This window comes from Thermobia domestica, chromosome 15 (genome assembly GCF_964235325.1).
Source record: "Thermobia domestica chromosome 15, izTheDome1.hap1.1, whole genome shotgun sequence".
Classification (NCBI taxonomy): domain Eukaryota; kingdom Metazoa; phylum Arthropoda; class Insecta; order Zygentoma; family Lepismatidae; genus Thermobia; species Thermobia domestica.
Genome location: NC_137468.1, coordinates 95,657,126 through 95,683,373, shown reverse-complemented (window position 1 = coordinate 95,683,373; position 26,248 = coordinate 95,657,126). Strand labels below are relative to the sequence as shown.

Below are 26,248 nucleotides of genomic sequence, written 5' to 3'. Positions count from 1 at the left end.
TTTAATTGTCAATTGTTAATTCTATTGATTTACTGTAGAAAGAAAACTGTGCAATTGATTTGTGACATTGAGATGCTGGTGGCCCTTGTGGGAGAAAGCGCCCGCGCCCCTCTAATAATGCCTATCCGTCCCTGGTCCAAAGCCTGGATAAAGTGTGATGGAAATCAGCAAATATTCAAATATTGCATATGCAAAATTCTTGCTGGTCTTGGTCTGGCGAGAATCTTGCAGGTATGGTCTTGGTGTTGCGAGAATCTTGCAAGCATGGTCTTAGTCTTAGTCTTGGTCTTGCATTGGTACTTTTCTCACCACCAATCTGTTCAACTTTTAACCTTATTTTGGCCGATATATATATACTTATATGCCGTCCTATCAAGTGGTACGTTTTGTCGCCTGACATTATTTGATGGCTGATTGGAAGACTCTTCGCAAGTAGCCCTCCAGGCAAGTGGTACGTTTTGTCGCTTGTCATTATTTAAAGTGTTTTCAGAAAACCCTTCACAAGCAGCCCTCAGGGTAAGTGGTACGTTTTGTCGGTGGTACGTTTTGTTGCTAGTACGTTTTGTCGCGTATTCAATTTACCCTTGGGGTGAGTTTGTTTTCGGACTTTTTTTTTTCCTGTTTTCAGAAACGACTCAGGCGATTCTCTTCGTATTTCATACGACGAAGTGTAAGTTATTTTTAGGGGTGAAGTTTGATTGGACGAACCTTCCCGAAAACGCCTTACAATTTTATTTGCATTTCAAAAATAAATGTTTCAGTAATAACTGGAGCATGATGTGGTTTAGTTTAAGAGACTGGAGCAAGAACGTTTAGTGCGGTGGCCCGTACCTATTATTTATTTATTTATTTATTTATTTACTAATTTTTACCATTGGTTGAAACAGTGTTTCCATTTTAAGTGTATTCATGTGATAATGGAGATCACATACTTCTATATATGATGATATACAGGATGGTGCAGGAAAACAAGATTTTAACTGATGTAAAATGCACAAATAAACAGTGGGAAAATACATTTAGTGACGGGAATGCATGTATGAAGTAGAGTATGAAACCAACTTACATGTCATTTACTCCTTGAAGAAAAGAGTAAAAAGATGGTGCTCCATCTCGTTACGCAGGAACCTGTGAAATACTCGGTACATCATTTCTCTAGGAATGCCAGAGATTTCTTCTTCAACTTTCTATTTCAGTTCAGCGATGAATGCAAAATATGTGCTGTACACTTTGCTTTTAAGGTGTACCCACAGATTCATCAGAGGAATGAATTGTAAACACTTAGTTCACGGAATCTCGAAGGCCATGGAATATTGAATACGCGACAAAACGCACTAGCGACAAAACGTACCACTTACCCTGAGGGCTGCTTGTGAAGGGTTTTTTAAAAACACTTTAAATAATGACAAGCGACAAAACGTGCCATTTGCCTGGAGGGCTATTTGCGAAGAGTCTTCCAATCAGCCATCAAATAATGTCAGGCGACAAAACGTACCACTTAATAGGACGGTATATAAGTATATATATATATATATATATATATATATATATATATATATATATATATATATATATATATATATATATATATATATCGGCCAAAATAAGGTTAAAAGTTGAACAAATTGGTGCTGAGAAAAGTAGCGATGCAAGACCAAGACTAAGACTAAGGCTAAGACTAAGACCATGCCTGCAAGATTCTCGCAACACCAAGACCAGCAAGAATCTTGCATATGCAATATTTGAATATTTGCTGATTTCCATCACACTTTATCCAGGCTTTGGACCAGAGACGGATAGGCATTATTAGAGGGGCGTGGGCGCTTTCTCCCACAAGAGCCACCAGCATCTCAATGTCACAAATCAATTGCACAGTTTTCTTTCTACAGTACGTCAATAGTATTAACAACTGACAATTAAAACCTGATATTCTTTCATCAGTATATTATTCTGAATTGTTCAAAATATTATATGAAGTTCAAGGAGAACGTATACTATATTACAAAATTAGCAGATGTTTTAGTGTACTAGTTTTTGATGCTACTGTATCTATCACTTTTGCATTCGAAATATTTTTTAATAAATCTTTTTCAATAGACATCAACAAAATGTTTTCAAATGTTCCTGAGACATGGTACTCGTTAGCCTATTTTTAATGTATTTCAGTTTATTTCAATTTTGAAAAATTTCTTTCATATGTTACCTGAGTTACGAGCAAAGTCAATAAAAATTTGTATGCTGGAAACCTGGATAAGTATTACTGCACAAATTACAATTCTGCATAATTAAAAAGCAGCACATTGGACAATTTTGCAACACGTTTTGCATTCGCTTTCCTTGTAAATAAATGTATTTTCTCCTAATTCTGAATCACTTGCACCATCAGCACAGTCATTTTTCCTCGGTTGTGCTCGTCATCAAGACTGACTTTCAAGGATATCCACGTCCTTCAAAAGTCCAAGAGAATACATTTATAGTATCCTTGGAAACTTCTTAACTGAAGTTTTTCAGAAAATATGTAAGTTTATCGAAAGGCACGTCTGGAAGTTCTGTTACTTGATTGAAGTGGCTAGGGTCCAAATAATCCATAAAGTACATTGCTTCTTGAATCTTGAAGAAATACTCGAAACTACCATGTCCAATATTGTGTTGAATGCTTCGATGCAGTACCTGGTCATTGGATAGAAGCAGCTTCATCTTCATATTCACAGGAAAAATCTTTGTCCATCTCTGAAGGCGAATTATCGACAGGTCAATAGAAAAAAAGAAATCACGTTCTAAGTCTTCAAATTTGTTACTGGCCCATTCTGCAAAGCTTAATGCTGCATTCTTAACGGATTCAAAATCATCTCTCTACTCTTTCAGTTGGAACAGAGTAGTCTGCACCATCCGATAGGACTACACTAGCAGCACCCTCTATTTGGAGATTGTTTGACAGAGAGGTCGTCACTTGAAATATCTTAAGGAACATTTCTGCTGTCCGAATTGTTTTGAACTTGAGAAGATCTTTTATATATCCTTTCGCTTTACACCTAGCTTTTGGTTTGATATTTTCTGTAGAAGCAATTTTCTTAATTATTATGGTCAACTCTATATACAAAGCACCTTTTGGGTTCGAAAAATGACCAAACTTTTTCTGAAAAACAGTGTGTTTTCTACCATGTTGTTTCAGCACTAACTGTAAGACGCCTTTGTTAACATTTGATCTTCCAAATGTACATTCGCTGATAAGACTCACGCATAAATATCGCACAGTCATTCAGCAGAACAACGACACAGAATCAATACAATTTTTTGTCAGATCACATATGACATGATTGAGTATATGAGCGTAACACCACACGTGTAACTGAGTTTCTTAGTAGTTAAGCGGTTAGCGTATGCGCCTTTGTCGTGGGAGACCTGGGTTCGATTCCCGGCGGGAGCTCATGTGCTTCGGATTTCCCGTAAATCAGTATGTCCCGTCTCATATAGCCTCGCTGCTAAAAGGGCTGTTAAACTCAAAATCAACTGAATCGCACGTGTAACTGATCATAGGTGAATTGAAAAAATCCAAATATTGTCCTTGCATGTTACTTGAGTCATCGGTTGAATTTCAAATACACTTCTTAATATCAAGGTTCAACTTTTGCAGAATTTCCAGCAGTAAACAACAAAGACACTGGCCTGTGGTAGATATGCATTTTAAATGACAACAATACTTTGTTTAACAACCATTTTAACAGCATACCATAAAACAACAGAGCACTGGCCTGAAACTACTATATCTTGAGTAGTGTCTAATAGAACAGAAAATATTGAAGCTTGAGAGACTTCTTTCGAAATATCTTCTCTGATAAGTGTGCTGATAGCATTCAAAACATAATTCACCGTGTTTAGTAAAAGTTATGCGACCACTATACTGCTTACTCACTCGTATATTACCCTTCTCGGTGACCTTATCTAAATTACTTTTAAGCGGAAGATCAAATTTGCTTAAGAAAAGAATAATATCCAAAAAGTTTCCATGATCTATAGCTGTCTTTCAGTTTATAGGCTGCTACATTTCCTCTGTAAATGAGCTCTCTTTTACCAATGAGTTTCTGACTTTGACAACTCGATACATTACCTGTCTGTTCTTCTCAACCTTATACTGCCATTGTTTTACCTGTTCATGAGGAAGTAGTTTCTTAACATGAAGTAGTACGTTTTGTGGCGGATTAAATATCCGAAATGTTTTAATTAGTCCATGACAGGTTGTAATTTATATAAGTGGTACGTTTTGTCGTGGAATAAATATCAGAAATGCTTTAATTAATCCATGATAGGTTGTCATTTATGACAGGTCGTCAAAAGTGGTACGTTTTGTCGCGAAAATTCAAGTGGTACGTTTTGCCGCTGGTACGTTTTGTCGGGACACCTGGAATATTATCATTACATGAATTGACCCACCTTCCGGCGAACTGGTAGGGAGCTCCGTAACACCCTAATGCTCCATTATTACTAAATGAAAAAAGCCATTTCATGATGTCGCATTGGTCCAAAATAAATGCCTGCGCTACAGTGTTGTTAATTCTAGATTCAAAATTTCCCATTTCCATGCTTCACTCTGCATTACAGAATTTTTCTTCTTTGTAATTCTTAAGGCTTAATTGAATGACTGAGTTGAAAAAAGGAACGCATTCCAAACATTTCAACTTTCCGACACTGGTTGGAAAAATTAACACATTTCAGGTAATGAGTTCAGTTGATTTTATCATCCGTTTCAGCAGCGAGGCTATAGGCCTATAAGTGGACCACGTGAACTTCCGCTGGGAATTGAACCCGGGTTTCATACTCCAAACGCCCGTACGGTAACCATTTATCTACGGGAGCTCATATTCCAGTAATACGTTCTATTTTCCATTCATACGTTTACCTAGGCCGTAGTATGGATGATCCAAAACAAAGGAATCCATTCTCATGCGAAACGGTGTTGGTATCTATAAAACAGCAAAGCTTTCTCAATTTAGCTTTTCTCTCTTGTGAAATGTGTATCTGTTCCAACTCACTCATTCAATTTTATACAATAAAATTACAGACGTTCCCTCTTTTTGCTTATGGAGTCTCGGTAGCTCAGTAGTAGAGTGCTCACGTCTGGGACGAAGAATCTCTGGTTCGACCTCCTCAGTCTATTTGCGTTTGTGGTGGACAACATCGTGCCCATGGATTTTTGGGGGGGATTCTCCTGCTTCGTTCCACATTCTTATTCCACCAACTATTACATTATTCACTTGAATACATAATGTATCGTTTGGTTACATGGTTAGCGTACGCGCCTTCGAAGCGGAAGTCTAGGGTTCGATTCCCAGCGGGAGTTTATGTAATTCGGATTTCATGATGAGCTGAGGTTGTGTCCTCCTCTCACATAGTCTCGATGCTGAATGGGGTGCTAAACTCTGTATCAACTAACCAAGTTGAATGCATATTTATTTAATACGCCTTCATAGCCGAATGACTAAGGCCGGCCGAACATTAACCAGAGGCAGGACATTGACCGTGTGTTTCAATCATAATGTTGGAGACTAGAGTCGTTTACCTAGCACATGCTCGAGTGAATAGTATATGGTACAAGGCTTTGTTGCGTTGTTCATAGTACTGTACTTTGGCTCGGCTGTCGTGTCCTCTGGTCAGTGTGCGGGTGACCTAATGCGTGTGGTTCAGGATTCGATTCCAGTTGAGAATACTAGCCTCGGGTACGAAACCGAGCAGTGGTCCCGAGACCATTATTCATTCGTCTCTTTTAGAGTATAATCAATGCACGCAGGGTCGGATCCAGGATTTTCTGAGGGAGGGTGCACCAGTAACTACCAATACATTTGAATTGAATTAGAATTTTTTAAATGACTTTAGGCATCTGTGGTGTGAATGAGGAAATGACCTTGAAATGCTAAGTGTCTGTTCTCGTTGAATCCTTTTCTTTCAACTTTTAGAAAATTGACTTAAACTATTGATTTTGCAAAACTTCCCTTTCTTTTAAGCCAAAACGGAAATATGACAGCAGAAATTTTCGGAAAGTGTTGCTATTTTCACTGCTAGCTTCTTACTTTAGATAGTGTATATTTACAACGAAGGGGAAGGGGGAGTGCATGTGCACTTGTGCACCACCCTAAATCCGGTCCTGGATGCACGTTATAACAGTATTACTGTCTTACACTGCTTTACACTCCTCTCTTTCTCATAAACAACTTAATGTAATATGCATACATAAACAGAGCGCTTTCGTTACACAGTATTAAAATTTTTACATTCCTGTTAAAAAACAGGTATAATAAAGTATGTTATTTCTTAAAAACAAAATGTATATGAGAAATTAGTGTAAGAGAAAAAAATGGAAGTATTCTTCATGTTCAACAGACCACGAAATATGTAGGTTACTCGTAAGTGAGAAAGAGAGACAGTTCTTGTTTAGAAGATTGGTTAAGGAGGTTAGTGAGAAGGAATCTTTTGCCGAGAGAAGGGCGTCGGTTGCTTTTACTACAAGTACGCATCAAATGTATCGACTTCAGTTGAGAGTGAAGTGTGGTGGTCTCTGTGTGCTTATTTATATTGGTCTGATAGTGAATAATATAATATGCGTGCAGTGTTAGTGTTTTAAAGGAAAACTAATTTATTTGCCAAAAAGTTGTTGAGGTAAGCTAAAGTAGATTATGCTTATTGACTGTGTGGATATTTAAATTTCTCGCTTTGTAATCGCAAGGTTCCGTGTTCGTATTCCGTAGTGCAGGCAATCCTGATTGGTTTTCCATGTTTTACGACTTCATTTACACACAAACACACACACAAAGCTAACTATGCGCTATAATAGGTTTTGATAATACTAGGATTCTAGGTGTCCTAGGAAACGTTTTCCCAGGATGTAAAACTAACACAATTAAAAACTGAGATGTTCATAGTCAAATTAGAATGATTATACTTCCTACGCTGCAAAATATATGACACTGTTTCAACCAGTGACGCTCGCAGATTTTTCCAACGGGGGCAAAGAGACCGATTCCAAGGGGGAGGAAAACAATCGATTCTAAGGGTGACAAAAAGATGCGAAATAACCAACATACAATCACAATCATGAATACAAGCACACACACAAAGCTAACAAGTAACTTTGCGCTATAATAGGTTTTAACAATACTAGGATTCTAGGCGTCCTAGGGAGAGATTTTCCAGGACGTGGAACTAGAAACTTAAAAACTGAGGCGTTCATAGTCAAATCAGAATAAATCAAATCACGGCAAATAATAAAATAAAATAAAAAGAGACTGTTTCAACCAGAGACACCCGTAAGATTTTTCCATGGGGGACAAAGAGACCGATTCCAAGGGGGAGGCAAACAACTGATTCTAAGGGGGGCACACACACACACACACACACACACACACACACACACACACACACTTTAATGAGCCTGTGCATATAATGCATTATATAAAGCAACCATTATTTACGCGCATATTCTCATTAACTACAGTAAATAATCTATAATAATAACTATAGTATTTAATATAAATATGTTAAGTACTGTAGTATGTGAATGCAAATTAGTATTTTTTGACATGTATTTTCAAGAACTGAACATCTTTTAAAAATCCAGGGGAGGGCGACTTCCCCCTGCCCCATCCTCTTGTCGCGCTGAGGGTTAACATGCTTTCAACATTCTTACGACAATTTTGCCAGAGAAAACATTGGTAAAACTGTGTTGCTAATCTTATGCTATGTCGAACCTTATTAATAGATGAGGTGAATAACATTTATATTCATTTTCCACTGACATCTTTATATGAACGAATGAACGAATTTATTTTGACACATGCCCTGTGTCCCAAACATTCGTTATCTTAAAAATGTGTTCTGGCAAGACACAGTAAAAGCAATGCTTGTTAAAAGACTGTTAAAAGACGTTCAAAATATTATTTGGCTACATTTTTAAGGGCACATTCCGAACATTGCTGAAACACACATTGTGTGGTTTATCGAATGTGTGAATCTCTTCGTTCGAATACCACTTAAACGTTTGAATTCTCATCGTCTTCCTTTTCATAGAAGACAGTCGAAGGGGTGAGATTTAAAAATATGTTAAAATACGAATGAAATTTAAAATTTACACAAAAATACTAATGTAATTAAAATTTTATATTAAAATACTAATGAAGTTTTTAAAATTTACACTAAAATACTAATGAAATTTAGACTTTACCCTAAAATACTAATGAAAATTAAAATTTGCACAGAAATACTAACGAAAATTAAAATTTACACTAAAATACTAATGAAATTTAAAATTTATACTAAAATACTAATGAAATTTAAAATTCACACTGAAATATTAATACAATTCAAAATTTTCACTAAAATAGGCTACTAATGAAATTTAACGTTTACACTAAAATTCTAATGAAATTAAAAATTAAAATACTAAACTAGACATTTTTATTGCTATTAACATTAATATTAACAGTGAAGTGCTGCAATTAATGGATTATGTGCCTATGACTTCAATTCTTTTTTTCACAGGCCGCAGCGGTAAAAATAGTGAAGGACACAAATCTCTTGCGTAGGGTTCCTAGTTCGATCCCAGCTTTCGCCTGGGTATGGCTATAGACAGGTGCTCAAAAGTATCTAAAAGAGTGAATAAGTGGCATCCGAAGCTGTTCAGAAAGTGTTGGTAATGCGTAAAGTTCCAAATATGTTTAAAATCATTTCTATCCGTTTACACATTGGACACACGTACATTTTGATACACTTCAGGACAGTTGTGAACATATTTTAAAAAAGTATTGACCAAAAAGTAGATTCTAAAATGTCCAAAGTATATTAAAACACTAATTTATTTATTTATTTATTTATTTATTTATTTATTTATTTATTTATTTATTTATTTATTTATTTTTTGCAGAGTAATTGTGGAATAGTACCTTTGAATGTATAGATCTTGACCTACTGTTATATTTTTCAGTGCTAACATTGTTAAAACACTTTGTAAAATTGCTTCACAGCTAATTTAGAATCTTATCTTATTAATAGATGAAGAACATTTATAACCATATTCCAGACATTTTTATTTGAACCAATTTATTTTGATACATAGTTTGAAATGACACTTAATGATATGTATAATAGCATTTAGTGGTTTTAAATGATTTATGGCTATAATAAGTGGCGTTCCCTGTCACGTTTTAAATATGTATATGAACAATTACTAAAAGATTATCACTTTAAAAAAATAATTGTATCGTATTGCCTATACTGTTTACAAGTGGAATGCGCGTTTATTATTATGTGTGTGTGCGTGGGTGTTATGATAGACGCAAAACAACAATAGATTAAACATAGTAAATAAATAAATAGACTATCGGCTTCAGCACAATAAAAACTCAATTATTGGCAAAAAGCAACATATTATTAGCGTCAAATTTTTTTTTTTTACTTTTTTTTCGAAAACTGCTCATAAGAATTTACCGTCAAGCATCTCACTTTATTTAGGTCGATGTTGTTTATCGATTGATATGTCTCATCTTTGCCCAGTATTACAGTTAAACAATAATTATAGTTTTAAGTGAAATAAATTAAATGAATTTTCAAGTTTAACGTCCAACGATTATATACCGACGCTAAGGGAGACGGTGATGAGAATGAATGAAATAATGGAATGAGCAAAGTAGGAGAAAAGGGGATAACCCTCAGGAAACCCACATATAAGGTTGTTTTTTTTATAACTACCACAAAGTTTACTTGGCACGAGCTGGGATTGAATCAGGAACATCACGCACCAGAGGTGAGCGCTCTACTGCTATACTACCGCGACCTATAATTATAGGTATTGGGTTAATCATAATTTTGGGCTTTATCTCATTAGCCACATTGTGTTTGCAGTGGCGCATACAGTATGTCACCAAGAGGAGGTTCAAGCACTCAATCTCGTATGCTTTCAGGATAAAGTGACTTTTGAGTATATACACTGAGAAAAATCCGTTATTCAGACAGCGGTATATTGTACAAATATACGGGATCCATAAATTTACTACGGATATCTATAGGAACATACGTTATCCATATGCTAAATACATACTGCTTTTCTCCCGCTTAGATGTTACATCATCCCGCTGCAGGATGTGTGACATATAAGTCTTCCGTATATTACATACGTATACGTATGTTACTTACGTCAGCTATATGTTACATACGTCCACCTGTATGTAAGATCCTGATCGCCTATATTGTTTCATACGGAAAATACGTATAGATGGAACACTTATACCGAAAGTATTATAAAACATAAGTTTTCAGTTATACATTTGCTGTACGTGAAGTCCAAAAACTATAGGAATTACGCATATAACCTATCTTTTTAAGTAATAAACATACGTTTTTTTTATCTCTGCGTATATGTTAATTATTTTTATTATTCTTATTTTCCGCAAAGGGCCTTTAAATCATGAAACTTCCCTTGTGTACGCCACTGGCGTATTGTCATCCTGCTAGTGTTACAATGAAAATCTTGACGAGTATATCTCAGTATGATTCATCCCAATAGGTGACGTGGTAATCGTACAGCATCAATTTATATTTATCAAAACAACTAGTTTTTCTCGATTTTCTCCCCCAAACCACGAATAGGTTATCAGACGTTCCCGCAGTGTAATCTTGCACACGTTCACCCATTCCTTAACCCCTTACCGCATGCCGTGCCATATATGGACCATACCCTTTTTTCACTTTAGCTTTTTTGTGATTTATCAAAGGCATCAAATGACTGTTTTGTCTGCTGTGTGAGATATTGACGTGTATGAATAAGAGATTTTGGTGTCATCTGGCATGTTCTTTGAGTTGGAAGTGTGTCATATATGACACTTACTTATTTCTCGTCGGAATTAAGTGAAAAATCTAAAATTTAAGTTTTAATTCATTTTTCAAGTTCCCATATGAGGATTTCCAATACTGTTTTTTTTTTCGCTAAAAGAAAAAAATCATACAGAAAGGTTTTAACGTACTATTCAACTCGAGTAATTTCCTTAGGTTTTGATTTTTGATTTTGCGTTGGTGGTCCTGATGCAAATGCATTGAAACTCGATAGTGTTTGCTAGTTTCAATTACTACTATTCAGTAGTGGAACTAAGCTGTTTGCATTTTCGCATATTAAAATATAGAGCACATTGTACGAGTAAATATTTACATATGGTATCCCATAAATAAATTAATAAACAAAATCCACTTTCATTATAGATTTGTCCGAAGCAACTGCAATTTGTGAAGGGCTTCCTCACTGATGTAATGGCTTAGTGTATATATTGTTGGCGTATGAGGTCTCCGGTTTGATTCCCAGTGAGAAAGCATCGAACGCATTACAGTACTTCAGTTCCTACTTTAAGCTGTAGATTTCGTTTTATATAACCTCCTTGCTAACAAAGGGCGAAAATACAAATTGATCTCTAAAGTTTGTGGAAAACATTGAAGAAGATCTAGAAACATGTTGAAATTAACTCTATGCATTTACCTTCTTAGGTGGGGCGATATTCCATTTTAAAATTTTAAATGATAATATGTTTCATGTGATATACTGTTTAAAAGGTGATACGCCCCTCTTCTCTCTAAAAGTGGTTATTTCTTGAAAATTTGTGGAGTAGTTTCTAAGAAATCGTTCTTTAAATATCGTTAAAGCTGCAATTAACTTCAAGTATGAGGCAGTTACGCTTTCTGCTGTCCTCTCTAAACTTAGTCAGAAAATCTGATAGTTTGTTTGAATTTGAGAAGTTTCATCATCATCATCATCATTGTCAACCATTGTGAATCCAATGCTGGATGAAGGTATCTCCAACTCTTCTCCACAATCATCTATCTTGGGCAGTTCTTTCCCACGTTACTCCGCAGTGCTTCTTAATTTCGTCACATCACCTTGTATGGGGACGTTTCCTGGATCGTTTCTTGTCTCTTGTTATCCAGTCAAGAATTGCTTTTGTCCGTTGATTATCAATTTTCTTGCAATATATACAGCCTACTGTCATTTCAATGCCTTTATTTTTTTTACGAAAATATTCTGTAGTTCTGTTATCTTTCTGATCCGTGTGATTCTTTTCCTATATTTGCGGGTGATTCCTAACATACATGTCTCCATGCTTCGTTACGTAGTCTGGAGAATGTGAATGTATGATTTTGTTAGTGGCCACGTCTCCGATCCACGTGTTAAAACAGGCAGAATGGGTCTGCATTGAAAATTTTGAGCTTGAGACACGGCTTTTCAATATGAAACTTTTTCTGCCGAATGCACTCCGCCTAACTTACTAAGTCGGTTAATTTCTTGTTTAATGTTGCCATCCATAGATATACGAGGGGGAGGGGGCAAAGAAACCGAATTGAAAGAGCGCTGCCGTTCCTAGGCGTAGTAGAGAGTTCTCCTGCTAGGTGGGTCTAATAGAGACCTTTCCAGATCAGTTGGCCAAGCGGCGTCTGCGTAGGAGGTTAACGTTTGATCGTCAACTGTTCTCGTTTGCCGCCTGCGAAATCGTTATGGCAGATTCTAAGGAACAAGGAGTGTGTTTGCTTCCTACTTGGAAAATCGGAAACGAAAACTTACCAAATGCTTCAACAGGCTTTCAAGAAGGATACTATGAACCGCACACAATTTTTTGAGTGGTTTGGGCGCTTTAAGTGTGGTGAGATGAGTGTTGAAGATCATGCTCGTTCTGGGTGCTCTTCATCATTTCGAAACGAAGAAAACATCGAACAAATCTGCCCCAAAATCAGCGAGGACCGTCGTTTCATGATCGATGATATTTCAAAACAGGCAGGAGTGAGTTGGAGCTCGTGCCAGCGTGAGGTTTTGCAAATGAGACATGTTGCTGCTAAGATTGTTTCTCGCCTGCTCACACAGGATCAAATCATTCGTCTGAATTTGAGCCAGGACTTGAAAAATCAGATTGAAAGTGATCCAAACTTTCTGACCAACATGATGACATTTTCCGAGAATTAAACAAAATCAAAAAGGAAAATGTTTTGATGGTGTAGAGGCTGTAAAAAGAACTTCGCAGAGCGCATTGGACTATATAAAAATTCCAGAGTTCCAGAGGTGCTTCAAACAGTGGGAAAGAAGATGGGAGAAATGAATTGCATTTAATGGAGAGTACTTTGAAGGAGACTGAAAGAATTTTGTAAAAAATGTAATAAATTATTATTTTTTTTTAGAAGGAAAGTCCGGTTTCTTTTGGGTCCTCCCTCGTATTCTATCCCAGATAGACCTAGGTATTTACTTCTAATTACGAATTTTCAACTTCAGGTCTTGACTTTCGTGCGGAATTGTTGACTATCCCCTTAGTTTTTTTTTTTTTTTTTCAATGAGCTCCATCGTGGCTACACGGCTACCGTATGAGCTTGGGTGTGAGACACCCCGTTCGATTCCCGGTGGAAGCTTATGTGGTTCAAATCTCACGTTAAGCTGTAGGTCTGCATCTCATATACTCTCGCTGCTGAACAGGACGCTAAACTTAAAATCAAAATCTTTCTCACTGATCTCCTTATTCTTCATATCAAGTTTTATAAAGTCTTGCTCTTTGCTAAGAGAACGATGACATCAAAGAAACGAAGATGAATCAGATGTTTCCCATCATTTATTTCTTTACTCTTTCAGTTGAAAGATTGAAAGAAATATTGAAATGTGTTCGTAAAAAGGTTGGGAGAGAAAATATCACCCTGTCGTACACCCTTCTTAATTCCTACCATATTTGTCCATCCAAACAGCTGGATATTTGCACTTGCTTGTTTACAAATATAATCTGTAACTAATCCTTGACACCACTTGATTTAAGAGGTTAATAATCGCCAAGACTTTAACGAATCGAAGGCTTTCTCATAGGCCATGATTGGAGTACATAAAGGTAATTCATATTTGTTTGACCTTTCTTTTAATTCATTCACTAGTTGAAATGTGATCCAGTGTGCACTTCTAAACTCAGCTTCTTCTCTTGGTTGGTCGAGGTCTGTTTGACTAACCTGAGCGTCAATATTTTCGTAAACAATTTTTAAATTGCTGGCAGTAGATTAATAGGCCTATAATTACGTAAATCTACTTTTGTGTCCTTTCTTGCGCAACAATATAGTCATGAAACTTCTGTACCTCTTAGAAATTCGATCACTTCGTAGACATTTGATGCTGCACTAGGACTTTTTCCACTTTTTCACCAGTTTCTTTTAATACGGTATGTCTAATGTATCTTCATCCCTCCCGGTGTCTTCCCTCGTTTCATGCTTCTTACAATATACAACTTTTCTACTTGTAGTATGGAGATGAGTGTCTCTGTTTCTTCTTCATCTTTGCTGTTTTTCACTTCCGGCTCCAACTTGGTATAGAAAAAGTGAATTTCCTTCAGCACTTCTTTGCGAGTTTTAGTGGTTATGCCATTTTCTTATTTCAACACTATGATCTACTTCCGTCCATTCCTGAAGCTCTGCTTTGCCTTCTTAAGGTCGGCTGTTTACAGTCGTTTTTCTCACGAGGTTTGCTGTTAAACTTTCTTATAGTTTCTGTAATATATTTCCCTATTGTTTTGCTAAGTTCCACTTATTTTATTTTTGGATGTCGCATTGTCACTATTAATCTTTTCTCTTCTTTTCTTCATCAGATGGCTCGTTTCTTCGGAAATTATCTTCTCACTCTTTTTTTCTTTCCGTCGCGATACTTCCTATCTTCTTAGCCATCAGAAATTTTGTCATCTCCATGTTAGCTTCTGAAATGTCCATATCCTCCTCGAATACAGCAAATTGGTTTTGACTTAAATACGTTACGTTACTCTCGGAAAGTTTTCCTTTCTACACGTTCCTGTCGTTCTACAAGTAAACTTCGCTCCAGTTTGATCTTCAGGTGCAGTTTTCACCTTACCATTCGATGGTCACCTCCTGTGTTAAACCTAAACGGTAACGTGATGAAATTGTATAGGACTTGATGCAGGGAAAGAGACAACTTCTTTGGACGGATCGGAACTATGGACTCGCTCATATGGACCACACTTGAAGCGGCAATTGAATGAGTGGAAGCACTCTGGATCTCTTCGTTCAGACAGTGTGACCTTTTGAAGGTGTTTGATGGTGTGATGTTATTTGTGACATATGGCACATATTAGTACATTTCCTAAACGTTGAAGGTGGTTCAAAACATATGTTGAATAAATATTTAATCAATGTTAATCGTGCAAGCATACTGTATAACGTTTGTTCAACATTGAAAATGCCGAAAACAAATTTATTCAACATTAAATGTGGTATCCGTTGTTTTTAAGTTTAATGTCCCACGATTATGCACCAATACAAAGGGACTCTGAAATGATGAGATGAATAATAATAGTGAAACGACGAAAGTGAACAGAAACAGACCCATGTACATGGTGTTTGTCCACCACAAAACATATATAATATGCGTATTATCAAATTGTAACCATAAATTCTTATAGTAGCTTTGAACTTGGTTTCGATTTTCGAAATGCATACCATACTAGCAGCATTACCATTGCTATGACACAGAAACCACTCGTACAACAAAACAAATTAGAAAATTCAGTTTTTAACTACAAGTTTTTTTTTCAATCAGAAGTGTTACTTGAGAGAGATTTGATTAATATACGACTGTTAAGTTAATTTTATTTCTAAACACCGTATTTTGTATGTTGTAAACGAGGAAATAGGTACACTGAGAAAAATCCGTTATCTGGACAGCGGTATATTGTACAACTATACGGAATCCTTATGTTTACTATGGAAATCTGTATGGAGTATATGTTATCCATATGCCACATCCCGCTTAGATGTTACATCATGCCGTCGCAGGATGTATGACACCTAACAGTGTTCGGTATATTACATACATATACGTAGTTACATACGTGAACTATGTGTTACATATGCCCATCTGTATGTGAGATCCTGACCGCCTAGATAGAGTTCTTTCGTTTATACGGAAAGTACGTTTATTCGGAATACTTATACGGAAAGTACGTGTAAAATATACTTTTTCAGTGATACGTTTGCTTTACGTTAAGTACAAAAACTACAGGATTTACACATGTAACCTACGTTTTTACGTACGACACATGTGTTTCCCCCTTTTTTTAAAGTGTAAAGTTACAGTTTATTGCACTTCATCGATCAGTATTCGAGATAGACAGAACAGCAGCCAGTTACGCTATAATATCAATATAATTTTTGTCTTCAATAAATAATGTTAGAATAAGAACCTAATTCCCACTTTGTTACTTAAAATCACTTGGAATATTCTTTTTCTGGGCTAGGATTTATCCTTCACTGTAGTCAGTAAACAGACAACATCCACCTCCTTAGTACCCTGCCCTGCAATAATAGATGTTAGTCTATTTAGAAAGCCTCTAAAAGCATCTTGAATGGATTGTAGCTTGCTTGTACTGAATGTTATATGTTAAAAATTTGTTACTTAAGTGATAGTATATGATTTATTATTACATTTGAAAAAAAAAAAACACTAAAATTCTTGCAGCATCTCAGCAAATATGTTGGTGCAGAGTTGTTTAATAATAACATAAAAAAATGGACCGTGCGAGTACATTGAATGACCTGCTATAGCGCTGATCTTTTTATTTCTATTACTATCATATACTGTTTGATGACATAGTTATTAAAAGTTACCACTATAAACGGGCACTCTCGGCAGCATTTTGAGGGTAGGGTGGGAGTGGGAGAACAAAAGATGTAATTTAGGTTTATATAGCCATAATCGTTCATGGCTATGCACAAATACATCCCACTATCACACTCCAGCACCGTGTGGCTGATCTGTTCGCAAACCGATATTTAGAAAATCTCTTTCTAAAAGGGACTCTTTCACGATTAACTTTTCATAAAAAGAACGTGTCCCATAACATTAAAACAGAATTTTCCTTAAAATTGAACAAACTAGTTTTTATTAAGGGTATTTACTACAGCGAAATTAAAGTATCTCATAATTTTAGAGTTTTCCTGTAATATCTTCAAAACAAATAAAAACATCCGAAAAGCAGAAACGTAGTGAATTAGACAATACGATTTTGTATGTGATACAGTTATCACAACACATCTATCTGCTTTCGATTTGCAACTGTAAATATATTTAGCATGTTTTGCGCGTTCTGTAAACAGCGGCATACCAAAAGCAGATAGGTGAATTGTGGTAAAGGTATCACATGCAAAATCGTATTGTCTAGTTAACTACGTTTCTGCTTTTCAAATATTTTTATTTGTTTTGTGAAGATATTACAGAAAAACTTTAAAATTAGCGGTAGTTTAATTTCGCGGTAGTGAAAACCCTTAAGATTTACATATCAAAATATTGCTGACCCCATGTAGTGTAGTAACTATCGGTATCACCTTTGGTGTGAGCGGTCCCGGATTCGATTCCCGGTGGGGACACTAGGTCGAAAAAGTGACATTTTTAGGCCGCCCATCCTGAGTTTTCCTTATTCACACCAGGTAAATGCCGGAATGGTACCTAACATACAGGTCCCAGGCCGCTCTCTTCCTTTCCCGTTCATTTTTTGCCTCTTTCCCGGACAGTGTGCTCGCTAAGTGACGTCATCACTCGTCCTGATGGTCTTAAGGCCGTAGATCCCGGTAATGCCCAAAAATATGTATAAACAAATCAATAATAATAAAAAACAGTATTTTTGTTAATGCAATTACTACAGTTATCAGACCCATATGGCAACATTTTTTAAATACAAGTATTCTTTCTTCTAGATTTAATTATTTCATGTTCCAGGTGCTCATTGAGTAACTGGAAAATAAACGGATTCTAAGGAAGATATTTTTACTGTATTCCCACGAAGAAGGTTTATAAAAGCTGATATTTCACTTAATGAGGTCTTAATACAGTATTTCACGAATACTGCATTACTAACTACGAAAATTCCTGTTTCTAACATTACGAAATAGTTGCATGCATAGCGAGCTTACGATTTACGCCAATCATTTACTGGGGTACTCTGATGACAACCTATTATTTATTATGGTGTTTTTTTTTTTTTTTTTCATTCATTCAATTTTTCCTCTACATAATACGCGCTTGAAAGATTAAATTTAGAGCGAAAATGAAGTATTATACTATGTTTCAGATTATTAGCTTTATAGTGAAAAGGATACTAGGAAGTAATTTCCTATTTTAAGTTTTTAATAGATAAATATAGAAAAGAGGATGAGAAAATCAACCAATTTTGCCTGCAAATAGCACTTTTAACAAAGGCAAAGGGCAGGGAAGAAACGAAAGTGTGCAGACCATCTGCATAAAAAGAAAACATGGCGATTGTATCACCATGGTAATGGGCAGGAAATGATATCTCTAGTATTTTAGACTATTGCATCGTAAATAATGCTAATTTATTTATAAAAAAAGTCCTTTACCACTAATAATATGATATTTTACTCAACATATAGATTATTCCTGAATGTTAAGCATGTCTTTATTAGTTGTGGACGTGTAGTGTTAGAGACATAACCTACTTGTATATTTTGACAAAGAAAGCTAAAGTTTGTTTTTGTTCATTTTCTTTTCTTCTTAGCTTTCGTTGGTGAGTGATTTTGGAGCTGCTCGTGATGAAGACTAAACCCCTTGAACCTTTGTATTTGAATCTCTATAATTTTGACACCACAGCTGCTCAGGATTACCCTTATGTGTTGACTAGTCCACGATCCTTAGAGGCTTGCAGGAGGTCAGGCTTTAAAGTGAGTTATGCTTGCGATGTCTGCTTTCGCTTATGTCAATGTGCCATGCTTTTTTTTTATGTTAATCATTAACACCTACAGCATTAATTGTAAATATAGTCTTAAGTTATTTGGCTGGCTTATTATTTTTTTGGATAAGTTTAGTGGTATCGTTCTAGGATCATATTATATTTTAAATATTTGATTATTACTATAAATTAATTTTACTAAAATTTTGTCTACATTTTGCATCCTTTTTTTTAAAAGAAACTCAAAAATCGAAACAATTTTCTTCTAATTTCCACCCTTTAAGTAGTACACAAATTAATTTCCAAAATTTTGTAATAGCTCATGTTGGATATGCCCGGAAACTATATTTAGTGGCGAAAATGATAATATAAACAAGATAGATTCAAAGAAATTATAAGTAATGTTAATTTAAAGGAAACCAACGCATTATAGGTTACTAAATACATCGAAAATGATTGTTAAATCAAAAATAGTAATATTTAATTCTTCTTTCGATTTTTTTTCCTTGCTCATATTCCCTTACATAGACCCCGACAGAAACTTCATTTTAGAAATTGAGTAGCAGTTTATCTTTGCATTGGCGATCTCGTTAATCTTATCCTTCGATTTCCTTATATGAATCTTTGCATGATCCCGTGTTCCTATAGGATAACACATATTCTACACTGGTCAGCTAAGTGGGTAATTGTTTGATCGCCAGTCAGACTACAGTAACGCTAAGTTACACCACGATCTACTACGAGCATATCCAAACACCTACTTGTGTCGCTACTCAAGACGGTACCGTGAATTTCTAAAATATCTTTACATTGGCATAATATGCAGTTTTTGGAAATTTATAATTGCATTTAAAGGATCCGGTCTTTGAAAATTTATCAATGCACTTTACAGCTCTGATCTTTGGAAATTTATAAATGTATTTGAAGGCTCTAATCTTTGGAAATTTGTAAATGCATTTGGAATCCCTGGCTTCAGAGTGGTAACACCTAAATTATGCAATGGGAACCACATAAATAATGTAGATAAAATGTTGTCAAACGTCCGGGCCAAACTATCCGATTTTGAAAGAGCAAAATTGATGTCCTCCTTTTTAAGTAAGCCGGATGTGTTTTATCCTCATTTTATGGCTTAAAATAAATTGTTAAAAATTGAGGATTTTCATGTCCTGATTCTACGAAAAATATTGTTTGATTAGGGAAATAATGTTACCTGAGAAGCTAAAACAAATTACATCAAACGAAGAAAAGTACATACTCATTACTTAAGGAATATTATTGTTTTACAAGCTTCGTAGAAACAACAAAAACCACAAAATAATAGTCTCTTACATTTTTTCCATATGAAACTATAATTCCGAATGCGAGAGATCATTTTTCAAAAACGAAATATCTGTGAACAGATACTAGAAAGACTCAATGTTGATACAGGTTATTTCTGGTTGTGAAACCAGGACTTTAAATTTAAACAAATTATGAAGAAAGTGATGATGAAAATGCATCTGAACTTGTTTGTGGGCTTTTTTTAAGTGACAAGGTTCAAATCAAAGCAGCTCAAAGTGACAAGGAATACCACTGAACCTGATTTCTTTTGGCGAAATATAAGTACTGTATATACAAATTTCTCTTTATATTATCTTTGCTATTCTGTAAATATATATATTTCTAATATAATGCAGTAGGATTACTGTATCTAGGTAAATACATTTAAATACAGTGGCGGATTCAGGGGGGGCGATCGGATGATCGCCCTCCCCAGAAGAGGAAACTTTTTATATATATATATATATATATATATATATATATATATATATATATATATATATATATATATATATATATATATATATATATATATATATAACCTATCCCAGAGTGTGGAGCTCTTAAAAGTAGCTCTAAGTAGCAGTATTACAAACCACCGCCCCCCCCCCCAGAAGTCCGTCCTGCATCCGCCCCTGCTTAAATATAGGGAGTTGCGAAACATTTTAGAAGTGAAGGGGCAAGGATTGTGGTAACACTGAACTTAAACTATTTCAGATTAATGGGCAAAATGGATGCATGTACAGTCACCCACATAAGTACCTGGACCCATGACTTATAATTCCATTACTTGGGGTCCAGGTACTTATGTGGGTGACTGTACTTATACCAGATTTCAGCTTCAGTGTAAAAAGTACCAATCCTGGAGACGATTCACGAGATCCTTTTATACAGTTATTTTATATCTCGCACGCTTTCGAAGCAAACTATAAAGGCTCAATCATACTCTGCTAAAAAATAAATTTATACTGAATCATTGAATCACTGATTATACTAAAATGTATTCCAAAGGCGTCATCATCACATAAAAGCAACACGTTTTCACATCGAAGTTTGTCGTGAATTACTAATTACATGAATTTTCGAAAAGCAACAAAACAATCTTATTCTGAAAATAAGAACCTTTCAAAAGCAAGCATACAAACATTATACTATTTTGATTTAAAGTGAAAATTTCGACAGTAAATCCATATTCTTTCAGAAGGTCAAGAGTATTTGCAGCATTCGTGAAACGCAAAATTTCAATTTCAAATTAGTCTTGTCACGTTAAGGTAGGTGTGAGGATAAAAATAAGTACTACCGTTTTCTTTTCTCCCCATATATTGGAATAAATCACATCTTATAGTCTCTCGATCATTAATGTTGAAAGTTTTGCAGTGGGTCAGAGGAAGTTATATAATCTAGTTTTGTGCATTTGCACTATATCCACTTTTCGCAACGTATTTAATGGGCTTGTACTGTGTATAAGTGTAAGTATAGCTTAAATTCTCTCTTATAATATTTTCGCGTTGATTTTTCGTCTGTTGAGGGGAAAGACAGTGTTCTGCTAAGAATCAAAAGTTTGGTTACAAGGATTATTGGTGACATTTCAGTAGACAAAACATATGGAAAAAGAGGAAAGTAGTTGTACTGAGAAAGCTCTCAATTGAGGAGAAACACTCTTTTCCTGAGTAGAATTTTAGTTAATGATTTTAAGAAATAGAGGTTCAGCCCCTTCCCTCCGTGTTTCAGCAACATTTTAACTTTAAAAATGATATAAAATAAAATTGTTATTGTTCGTTGAAGTTCAGCGTTCCTTTTCAGCACCATGGCTGCGTGAGACGTGAACCTACAGTTCAAGGTGGAATCCGAACCATCATCATGCATTCAAATTTCATTACTCTCCCACTGGAAATCGAATTCAAGTACTCGTGCATCAAAAGAACGTGCTTTAGCCACTAAGGTAGGCGAGAGGACTGTAAACTGATGCTATCTTAATTTATTGCTAATCTTAATAATGATGATACTATCATAAACACGACCTTTCACTTCCCGGCGGGAGCTCATGTGGTTCGGATTCCACGTTAATCAGTAGGTCCACGTCTCATATAGCCTCGCTGCTGAACGGGACGATAAACTCAAAATCTACTCTACGACCTTTCACACCCTGGACACCTCCATATCTCCCTCCTGGCCATATGGTCTGTGTACACGCTTTGAGCTCGAAAGATCCGGGTTCGATTTCCGGTGGAAGTTTATATGGATTGGATCCCACGTTAACCTTGGAGTCCACATCTCATTTAACGTCAAGGCGGCTCGTGAGAGAAGACACACTGATAAAAGGTGAATTTTTATCGCTTTAAATTAAAGAAGTAACGTTATTTAATGTATTAATAAAGATAGTTTGGGGGTCGTGGTGCCTGCTTGATAGACCTTTCATCTCTGGTGCTCTGTAGTGCACAAATAGCGTGCGCGTGAGTTTTCTTGAGATCTCCCGTTTCCTCCCACTTTCTTCATTCTACCATTTCATTCATTCTCTTCCTCACCGAGAGCTCCCTTGTGGCTAAGCGGTTAGCGTACGCGCATTTGAAGTAGGAGACCCGGGTTCGATTCCGGGCGGGAGCTCATGTGGTTTGGATTCCACATTAATCAATGGATCCACGTCTCGTATAATCTTCCTGCTGAAAGGTACGCTAAACTTAAAATCAAGACCAAATCATTCTCACGGCAAAACCGTGAGACATAAAACTGAAAAATTTCATTTCATTTCATTAATTTTTTTTCTTCCTTTAGTTTTAAGGAAAGTTTTTTCTGGTGTGACTTCCCCCACGAGCCGCCTCTACCTTCGATGCAACCAACTAACCTTGAACCCCTTCTCTTTAACGAAATCTCTTGTACACTGTAAACAGAACATTAATATTCGTTAGTGAAGTAGTGAAATATTTCCCCAGCAGTAAGTCTTTCCGTGCGTCGAGACGTGAAAATTAATAAAAAATACCAATTTAAAGTCTAAAAAATTAAAATTATCTCATTATCTGTTCTTGTGTACCCATGACATAACCCTATACAGTGAAACCTCCCTTAACGGACACCTCTCAATAACGGACACCCCTATAATACGGACAGATTTTTTTGTCCCGGCAAAAATATATGTTCTCTTACGGAACGAAACCCTCCCTTTTACGGACACTCTCAGATACGGACGCGGACAGTCCTTTTTTACCCCCAAATGTTTCAATAACCTCTTCATAACGGACAGGATTTATTCTTGGTTCTGCGATATTTGACAGTACACAGAAAAGTTTTTCCCCACAAGTGTATCTATCATCAAACAGAACAACTTCAAGCTGAACTTGAAATGCTTCTTTTTTTCTGCCCGCAATAAACTGCTTTCTGGTGGGAATCCTAGAAAATCTTCAATAAGCACCAACACTCATGTTGGATTAGTCGTATGGTCAAGAATTCTATGCGGATCTTCCCTTCCCTAACAAATTTAGTGCTTTTCCCTCTGGGCCTTGCATCTTTCCGGACAATTTCAGAGATAACAAAAGAAACATTGTTTATTTTGCGATAACATTTTTCAACGAGCAATGTTTTCTCTCTTACTTTTTTGGAAAAGCAAAATTTTTCTTTTGTACAAATTGGTGTGTCAAACAGTTGAACAATTAAAGAAATTTACCATTAATCGCGGTGAAATAGAAGTTCTTCAATTGATCCAACAGTTGCAAGCAAATTTCGAACAGAAACTAGTGTCCGTAGGATGTACACGGCAGACAACTTCTGCAGACTTTTCCCCAAGAAATTTGGTGAGTTTCTTCTCCACATTTTCAGTATTTAATAATAATATTGCATACTTTTTATAACTATTTTTACATTTAATATACGCGGTAAGTGAATTAATGGATTTTTTACAGGATGATGACATGTCCTTAAGAAAATTACCATACACGCATTATCATTTGCAGTATAAAAACATATTAACACATTCCCCAACAATAATATTATTTAACAGAAATGAATTTCTCCTTCATCCGTCCCAGTAATTCAAATACGTACTAAATAGAGTATTTTCATATTGAATTTTACGTATTTACGCTCATACATGATGTATTTACTGTATATTACTGCATACAATTACCGTTGAGAAAATTAAATTTTTGTAACCTCTCTGTAACGGACATCTCTCAGTAACGGACAAAAATTCCCGTCCCATTGGTGTCCGTTATTCAGAGGTTTCACTGTATTATGATTTTTGATCTGCTTTGTACTGAGAACACACAGGTTCAAATACAGGAAAGCAAGAACAAGTGTGTAAGATCTGCACAAAATGATCGAGTAGCAAGGGTTACAACTAACGAATGTTCATTCAATAGAATTCATGGTTCCTGAAGTACCTAACGTAAACATGCTGTGATGTGATTAATTAGTATGAATACTTTGTTTTTGTTTTCTCCGTATAATTTCACTAGGAATGTGTTAACTGAGCAAAATGACAATTTTAAATGACATTTTATTTTACGGGTATTATTTTATGCTAATTAATACGGATTTAAATTTGTCAACAAATTTGGTGTAATATAATTTTATTCTTTATTACTTTACTCATTTTCCTCTTTCCTTCATTAAAGCATTAACAAATAGATTTCTCTTTACATTATTTTATTGTATATCCATTATTTTCTTCAATTGCGTCATTTACTGAACCTTTTATTTATTCATGTTGATTCTTTTCTATAGAGGGGGCGCGGTGGCTCAGTGGTAGAGCGTTCACCTCCGGTGCTTAGGGTCCCTGGTTCGATCCCAGCTCGCGCCGTGTGGACCTTGTGGTGGACAAACACCGTGCTCGTGGTTTTTCTCGGGGTTCTCCCGTTTCCTCCCACTTTCTTAATTTCACCATTGCATTCATTTCTCATCATCACCGTCTCCTTTAGCCTAACCGGCATAACTGTGGGACGTAAAACTTGAAGATTTCATTTCTTTTTTTCTTTTTTATAGGGTTAATTGCTGCCAATATTATTTTGTTTTCCCTTTCTTTGCAACTTCCCAATCCAAATGTTCATCAAATCGTGAACGGGTATCTATATGCAAAAGTAATTTAATATAAATTAAAGAGAAAGTGAAATAAATCTAACATACTCGTTTATTTATTTATGACTCTGGTATTGGCCAGCTTGGAAATATAAATTATTCATGACAGGATATCTGACCCTATTGCCTTTCTCTTCTACTCAATTATTTACTTTCAACCGAGCGACTATGGGAATAAATCTAAACCAGAATGTAATTCGAAATTTTCGAGAGAACTAGGCGCTTCATAACATTTCATGTGTGCTTTCGATGGTATTAAAGATTCAAGTCATCCAATAACTGGAACAAATAAGATATTATATCCCAGTATCTCACACTTGCACCACCCAACTTCCAAAAGTTGTTACAATTGTTGGAAATAGTGAGTAATACTCGACAATCCCCCCTCCCCCCAAAAAAACTTATTGGTTGCCATATTAACACCAATCATTTTGGAAAGACGCTTCAAAAGATTTTAAGACTTCATTTATAACAAAAGTGATCAATTCCCCCATTGATTCATAAACATTAGACCAATCTCTCACTCACCAGTTCGCATACAGTTTGTAATAGCACAAACAAACAAGCTATTGCTGAACACTTAATTTAAATTGATTATTAGTACATATCATTATCATATTTCATAGCAGTTTTGCAATTTCAAAATTACTGAAACAACTATATTCGACCAAGTATGTGATGGAGTAATTGTGAAATGACACTTTTGCCTACATTCGACCGCTGTTACGGAAGTGTTAACATTATTCGAATACTTCGTCTTCTGTTATTCGACTGTCCGAGTGTTCGTTTTCAATATTTCAACAATAATTCATTATTCGAACAGTTGTTCGAATAATTATTCATTGTTCGAACAGGTGTTCTAATATTTATTCCTTATCCGAATAAAATTCGAATAGCAAATATTTGAAGAATCCATTGTTCTGATATTTGAATAATGAATGATTTGAATTTTAACAATACTAGACTGACATTCACTGGATCTATACCAAAATCTAGTGGTTGGGTGACGTCGCCAAATTTGTCAGTTCACAGTTGCACAACAGAACGAATCACATCAATCACTCCCCAACGTTGTCAGCAATTGGACCAACACGGTGTGTTCTGCATGCATTTCCCGTTGATAGAAACTT

At 35.7% G+C, this 26,248-nt stretch overlaps 1 protein-coding gene across 2 annotated transcripts in view; it reads left to right on the top strand.

Moving 5' to 3' along the window:
* Window positions 1-26,248, top strand: part of LOC145671155 (uncharacterized) — a 119,074-nt gene that overhangs the window by 10,031 nt on the left and 82,795 nt on the right. For both annotated transcript variants that reach the window (XM_081739990.1, XM_081739989.1), the window contains exon 2: window positions 18,561-18,723. In XM_081739990.1, the coding sequence (XP_081596116.1) occupies window positions 18,595-18,723 (129 nt within the window). In that variant the 5' untranslated portion in view covers window positions 18,561-18,594. The remainder of the gene's footprint in view (window positions 1-18,560; window positions 18,724-26,248) is intronic.